Genomic DNA, 7,719 nt, shown 5'->3' with positions numbered 1-7,719 from the left:
CTACATTTGTTCATTCTCTTGGTCCACTGTAACTTGAGATGGAAAATGTATTGCCTATTTTTGAGAGAGCAGTAGTAAACAAAAGGCCTTCATAAAGAAATGACAAAGCTAAGAAAGTGTAGGCTGTTTTGGACAACTAATAGTTGGAGGTAGCTGGTTTTACCAACAGATGATTCTGTGAAAGCCCAGTGACCCAATGATCATTAGTGGTTATTTTTCTTCCATAGAAGTAAAGAAACTTGAAAGGATTATTTTTTACAGTGCAAACATCTTTGTCTCAACTACAAAATGTGTATATTTCAATAATTTATATTGTAGAGTTTTACAAAATAAATTGCTACAGATGAACTAAAAAAAGCTTCTCTGACCACTGACACAAGATAGATTTATTCATTTTATGACTGTCAACTTAAATATTCTGGTTGCAGGTGAAGTTCCTTTACTACCATTCCCTGGAAACAGGCAAATATTTAGAAAAGCTTGTTTTGAACATGATGCCATTATTGGGATAAGAATGTTGAACGATGTATCAGTTACCCATTCTCACTCTATATGGTTATTATCAAAGTGCAAAACTCACTTTTCCTCATGCAACGAGTGCATTCATCAGTTCATATATTACTTGGTACTTGAAGCAATTTCATACGCATATATCAGTTTGACCTTATTACAATAAAAACCGGAGAGAGTAGAGCTTACTTTATTTTATACTGTGATAAAATAGAAATGAAAATGACATGAGTTGCTGCTGGGAAGGCCAGAGAGGTGGGGTAGCAGGAGTTAGAGCCACATCTGAATCCCACATCCTGCTGTAATACCTTAAGGTACTTTACATAAATTGCCCCAATAAAAATGAACCAGCTCTATAACTGGATAATTCACTAAGTAGTTTACTATTGTCAGTCCTTTTGGAGAAAGCACCACCTAAATAAAAGAATGTAAGTGTCAAGGCGTGACACGCCACACTGGTCACTCAGGTATTTGGTACGAACATAAGTTTAAAAGTATCCAGGGTAATGTTTATTTAAAAAGTTCAGACTTTTTTTCCGGATACGATTTGACTTACCCTCGTTCAGTATTGTATAATATCTGTTGTGTTGATACTTTTTTACGTGGTTTACAACACTTGCTTCGTGGCAAATTCTACCTGTGTAATAGTGCTGTTATCCTAACTCAGTTAAATCCAATATAGAAAGTGTGTGTGGTTTTTTTTTTTTTTTTTCGCATAATGCTTATGGACAATGTTTGTATGCCCTGCTGTATATCACTGAGATGCTGCAAAATAGCCACGGTAAGAGCCATTAACTGTCAACAGTATTTTCAGCGTCTACAGAGGACGAGTGTGGCGTGGAAGAGGTCGCGCGTTCCGTGGAGAAAGCGCGGGTGCCGCTGCCCCAGGGAGCCGATCCGAAGGAGGAGTTCCGGCTTCTTTGGCAGGTAGCAGCAGATGGGGATAATGGATAAACCACCAAAGTTACCATCGACAAACGACAACGAATTCTACTACAAAATCTTTTACTGTTTATTTTACTAGCAAAAAGGATTTTCACCTGTGGCAGAGTCATCATATTACACTCAGTGATCATAGGTCTTTTATTAAAAAAATCTGTTTTTGTCTTTGGTGCTTGTTTATTTTTACAGCGACATTTTCCCTCTTTTGTGCACACAGTTTTTCATTCACCTGTCCCAGACTAAATATACTACTGTAGATGTGCACCATGCATGGCATGGAAATGTGTACATCATGATCATGCCATGCATGCCCATGGCCCATGCCATGGCACCTCTGTTTTGGTCAAATTAAGCCCTTAGTAATTAATGAATGACTTTTTTGAACACGTAAGATATATAACCACACGGAGGCACATTTACCATAGAGCGCAAGACGTGTTTTATACCTATTTTACATACCCCGTTTCCTCAGTTGTTTTTTTTTCATTATTCGGCTTACGGAAATGGGAGCGCAGCGGGACTACATTCTCCATAAGTCATTGCAAACAGATTTGCTTTTTTCAAGCGATTGGACACGACGGACGATTTTGTCGCGAACTCTGCATGTGATTGTAGTTCTAGGAGGAAGCTGTTTGCAGAATTAACTAGCTCGTCAGATAAGCGTAAGTACGTTTGAATATTTCCTTCAAAGGAAATGTACATCAATAAACAAGTTGCATTAAATATCCCCCCCCCCCGCCCCATGGGTATTAGTATTTTTGCGTATGCATTATCCATCACAAATGTTAAAGGCTACGGGCTGTAGTATAACTAACTGGAGGTATTGCTGTGTGGCTGCTAACAGTCAGTTGTAGTTTGTTAATGTTTCCTGCTGGGAGTGTTAGCGCCGCGTGAGCACATCTGTGTTTACACTCGTCTTCTACTTGTGGGAACGCCAAACACAGGTAAGCAGCAGCAGAACTGCGATTCGTTTCAGTCCGGCTAGTTATCTTATTTGAGAAAAAAAAAAAAAAAAAAAAAAAATTAACATCAGTATGCACGAAACTCTACAATATTAATGGGCTCTTTTAGGTAAATGAGCAATTAATTTAGCCAGTGACTGCTTGTAGTGTTAATCGCCGACAAGTTTCCGGGTAACAGCGTGGTGATCTGTCATAAAGCGAGTCAAACGTTTGGCAGTGTTGGTTCGGTTTTGCTCCTGGACCCGAACAATAAAACAAAACTTTTTTTGTCTTAGTGTTTGCATTCGTGACAGTCGTCATCGTTATTATTATTTATTTTCTTATTATTGTTGGATGTAGGCAGGTGTGGTGACTTTTTCATGGTGAATATATAATAAATAAAACTACAGAAAACGGTAACGGGTGCAAGTGCGTGGTGAAGAGCCGTGTTTAGTGGTGGACGTGGTGTCCATCCATGATGTTTCTGGATCGCATTTCCACACATCTTAGTCCATGTCATGTGGAGCGGGCGATCCATATTATTACCACGTTAATGAATGCAGTCAGGGATATTAATGACACGTTGTTTTCGTCGTGTCAGAAGTCACATGACAAAGTCAAGTTTAAAGAAAAAAGAAAAAAAAAAAGCCGAATGAAATGCGTCCCTTCGTTTCTCGTATCTCAGGGAATGAGCTGAGACTGGAGCCCGTTGAAACTAGGCTTCTAATCCTATTGAAAGAAAAGACTAGTGACTGCTACAGTTGTTACATTGTAAAACTAATTTGGGTCAATCCTGCAACTGAATGAAAATGAGGGTCAGTTAGTTTTTTTTTTTTTTTTTTTTTTTTTTTTAAATTTTATTTTTTTTTAATTAATGTTTCTACTAATTTGTACGGTGGAGTAAAAGTTGTACACTGGGTCCTCGGCTTATTACACAACTGTGGCTGGGACAGTCAATAAAGCTTTAGTAATAGACTAGAGCCATGCATTGATTTGTTCACGGGCGGTTCGGTAAAACCTCAGCTAAAATATATAATGAACTTCAGACTTTATTCATGTGACTTTCATCAGTCACTCATCTTGTGCAGGATTACTGTGTTGCGGAGCCTGTGGTGGAGATACGCCCGTGTGAGGCAGGGATCGCCTTGGATGGGATGCCAGTGCATCGCACTTCATTACGTGTCAAACCGTTATTGTCCTTTGTAAACATGCCACAGTATGTGCAACATTTGTCATTATCTGGCCACAAAATTGTAACGATAAAGAGCTATCTTAATTTACTCACTCTGTAGGTTCTAGAAAATTACCTCATATAGATGTAATAAAGAAACACTGTAAGACTTAGCATTTTTGTTGACTGTGTGCTAAATTAAAACAATTAAATTCACACACACATTTTCAGAACCGCTTGTCCCATACGGGGTCGCGGGGAACCGGAGCCTACCCGGCAACACAGGGCGTAAGGCCGGAGGGGGAGGGGACACACCCAGGACGGGACGCCAGGCCATCGCAAGGCACCCCAAGCGGGACTCGAACCCCAGACCCACTGGAGAGCAGGACTGTGGTCCAACCCCCTGCACCACCGCACCCCCATTCAATTAAATTCAATGAAAATAAAAATGTCATGCTAACAAATTGCTATTTAAGTTGTTTGTTAATAATTTATCTCTTTACTGGTTGCTAAAACTCAACAACACCGCACAGAAGTTGTCAACACTGATGAAAGCAACTGAATTAATCTGGTTCCCCATCCCAGCTCTGTTAGGTGCATTTTACTGCCAGCCAAAGCCTGGATACAGTTACACAGGTAACATTCACTCCAAAGCAAATTATTTTTTCTAAACACAAAATTGAACAAAATACAATTAAAAATGAATATGTGGTCAAATGTTAATACCGTTGAAAATTGAAAAGTTGAATATTCGTAACACCAGGACCCCAGAGTATTTGGAATAAAGTAGTGGTCCAGATAACCTCTGTAGTCAGACACCGAAAATATAAAAACTGAATATATAAAACAAACATTGATTTTTGAACGATCAAACTAGTGCAAAGTTTAATGAAATTTATCTACAGTTTAAATATAACATGACAAAAATGTCAAGTGGTCATCTCAACATTTCACATGTTGGTCCTTTGTTTCGTCTGGGTGCTCTAGTCAACTCCTGTTCTCCAAAGACTTGTGTTTTGAGTGACTTGGTGACTGTAAATTGCCCATTGCCTGTGTATGTGTGCACGCTCGCAAGTCTGTAAGTGACTGAGTGATTTCTCTGCAATAGACTGACAAGATGTATCCTCTTTACATGTGGCTCCCCATGAAATTTCCCTATTTTTAGAAAGTGCATACTGTGTATTTTGAGGGGTGTTTATTTTTTCTATATATACTGGTGCTTTAAGGTAGTGGCACATGTCTCTCAGTAGGACGGAACCATAAATTTCAAAAGATTTTTCAACTATATTTTCTTAAGAAAAAAAAAAATCCTTAAAGCCTTAGAGAAAGTGTTTTATACAAAAACATTAGTCACAAATAAGAAGCAACATATCTGTGAAACAGTGTACACTGGGGCATCATATAGGTGAATCTGTGTGCAGTATATTGACTATGAGAAGAGTATGTGAAAAAGTTGTATTAAAATATATTTATTCTTTCTTAACATTATCTGTCATCTAGTGTACTGAGATTCATGTATAATTCAAACATTTCATGAAAGATACTGATGTATTTGTTTTATAACCTAAGAAGTATTCTGTGCCTTTGTCTGAAATTGTTGGTTGATAAAGAGGAAATATAGTACATATATAAAGTAGTAATGCTTGAATGTACGCTTCTAGGAAGCAATGATTCTGCAGTGAGGTGCTGAGACCAAAGACGCCAAATGAAAAATCGACAATATTTAAGAAATACGGTAAGATCAGAATATGATTATGCCTTATGTTGTTCACCTGATGCTACTATCCAAACTGATGTAAAGATTCAGTAATTTGTACAGATTAGTATTTCACTGGAGTAAATATAATAAATTATGCTTTTTAGGGTATTAGAGCTGTTCTTAAAGTTTCAGGAAAGACTTTTTAACTTTTTTTCCAAATTTTTACTTTGCTCTTAATAATAAAGAAAATGCATTACATCAACATATGTAAGTTTTTTTTTTCTTTTCTTTTCATATGTAATCTTTTCGTCCTTCTAGCCGGCATGGAAACCAAGGCAAATGGCTCAAAAAACACTGGAAGGTAATCTGTCAGTTTATTTTTTGTAAATGAAACCAAATGTTTGATTCAGTTAACATTTGTCACTATAAAGTATAACAAAATTCGGTATCAAGGAAAGCTGACTAAAAACAACGCTTTACAGTTGTATTGCGTATTTCTCCAAAGCAATTTCCAGTGTTTACAGTTGTTTGCCCATTTATACAGATGGGTAATTTTACTGGAACAGTTTAGGGTATGCACTTTGCCTGATTGTACTATAGCTGGAGGTGGGATTCAAACCTGTGACTTTTGGGTCCAAAAGCAGCAGCTGTAACTACTATGTTACCAGCTGCCTACACGGTTTATGTTAGGTAAACCTTCGTGGTTTACCCGGATGTGTAGTGGCTGAACTCCTCATGTCTTATTGTTACAGGGATCAGTCTAGCAGAGAATACCTTTATAACTGACTGCATTTGTCGTTTGTGATTTGTTCTAATGTTAAACAAAAACATCTCACACCACTAAAATAGTGAAACTGTTACAGAGCAGTATGTGATTCAGATTAAACAGAAAGGGATGGTTGGTTGATTTGTGCCACCTTTTCCTCTTGCAGCTCTATGGAAAACGGCCAGCCAGCTGATCCTGCTGACTGGGCCATCGCAGATGTTGTCAATTATTTCAGAGCAGCAGGGTTTGAGGAGCAAGCCAATGCATTTGAGGACCAGGTACAGAGAAGCTCTTTTTTGTTTATGCTTTTAGTCTACAGGTTTTTTTCTGGTTCACCTGGAGCCATAGAATCAGAGCCCAAAATTACTAGAATCTCCTTGGTATTGGGACTACATTTATATCAGATTTTTTACCCTGGAACCTGTATCAGTGTTTCGGATTAAAGGAAGTGTGAGAAGTACGACACTTAAGGAGATTTTCTCAACAAAAACCTAGTCTCAATTGAGTGTTGTTTGACTTTATTGTTAATTTTGCTGGTCTATTCTGGTCCAGAATATGTGCAAATGTTCCTAATAGTTGTCTGTGATACATTTGAATAAAAAGGCACATTATGTTTTACGGTTAGTTACATATTTATAAAGTTGATGGTTTAATCCCCACTCCTCTTCTGTTGCAGTTTCCTTGAGGAAGGCAGAACTGTTTGTGAATGTGGAGTCAATTTGCGTCACTTACTTTTAATAAATAAATTCTTTACTTTTCTCATAGAAAAAGACAGTTCTTGTAAGTTTTCTCAATTGCTTTAGACTTCCACCAAACTAAAGTATTGAAATGTGTTTTGAAAACATAGGAGTAATAAAGATAAGAGCTATATAAGGTATCTGTCCTTTCCTTACTGAAGTGCTCTCTTTCTGTAAGTGTAATTAAAACATCCATCCCTCCATTATGAATATCCACTTATCCAAATGGGTCAATGCAGTTCACCACCTGTTCTGGCAACATAGGGTATGACACAGAGTTCACCCTGGATGGCATGTCAGTCCCTCTCACACACATAGATATATTCAATCATCTATTCGCAGTCTAAGAAAAATTTAGGTGATATTTGCTTGGAAAATATCGCTGGACTGCAGGAGGAAATCCACAAAAGCACTGAGAACTTGCTAACTCCACACCAACAAAGCCACATTCCAAACCTATACCCTGGAGCTGTCAGGCTCCAGCTCTGCCTTTGCACCACTCTCCCACTCTTATCAACTAAATATTTACCTTTATAGTGTTACATTATCTGCAACAAAGTCATAGGTTGCACTTTCTCTTCATGTATTGTAGTATTTCATATCTTTTACCCCCGATTCACTCTTTCTGTCTTTCCTAAAGGAAATTGATGGAAAATCCCTTCTGCTGATGACTCGGAATGATGTCCTGACTGGATTAACAATAAAGTTGGGTCCTGCTCTGAAGATCTATGAATATCATGTAAAGCCACTTCAAACTCAGCATCTGAGAAACAGTGCACTGTAGTACTTTTACCAGGCCTTTGGCGAAGAGGACAGTGATGCGGTGGGGAGATCAAACAGGGCGTGGTCACAGAAGAAAAAGGAGCGTGATCATAAGTGACATTGAAATGTTGCACAGGTTTTTTTTTTTCTTCACTGTTTTTTTTCAGGGGGTGTGGTGGCGCAGTGGGTTG

The 7,719-nt window shown here is 38.1% G+C and overlaps 1 protein-coding gene across 4 annotated transcripts; it reads left to right on the top strand.

Annotated features, from left to right (window-relative positions):
* The first annotated feature begins 1,993 nt into the window (after positions 1-1,993).
* Positions 1,994-7,719, top strand: samd13 (sterile alpha motif domain containing 13). Of its 4 annotated transcripts, none has more exons than XM_018734267.1 (5): positions 1,994-2,114; positions 5,226-5,299; positions 5,582-5,624; positions 6,196-6,307; positions 7,407-7,719. In XM_018734267.1, exons 3-5 carry the CDS (start codon positions 5,587-5,589, stop codon positions 7,548-7,550), a joined length of 294 nt encoding a protein of 97 aa, XP_018589783.1. In that variant the 5' UTR covers positions 1,994-2,114; positions 5,226-5,299; positions 5,582-5,586; the 3' UTR covers positions 7,551-7,719. The 4 variants fall into 4 exon arrangements, with proteins under 4 accessions (XP_018589783.1, XP_018589784.1, XP_018589787.1 ...); XM_018734268.1 differs by lacking the exon at positions 1,994-2,114 and adding an exon at positions 2,203-2,396; XM_018734271.1 differs by lacking the exon at positions 1,994-2,114 and adding an exon at positions 2,492-2,523.

Source organism: Scleropages formosus, chromosome 9, assembly GCF_900964775.1.
Source record: "Scleropages formosus chromosome 9, fSclFor1.1, whole genome shotgun sequence".
NCBI classification, from domain to species: domain Eukaryota; kingdom Metazoa; phylum Chordata; class Actinopteri; order Osteoglossiformes; family Osteoglossidae; genus Scleropages; species Scleropages formosus.
This window is presented reverse-complemented; position numbering and strand designations above follow the sequence as displayed.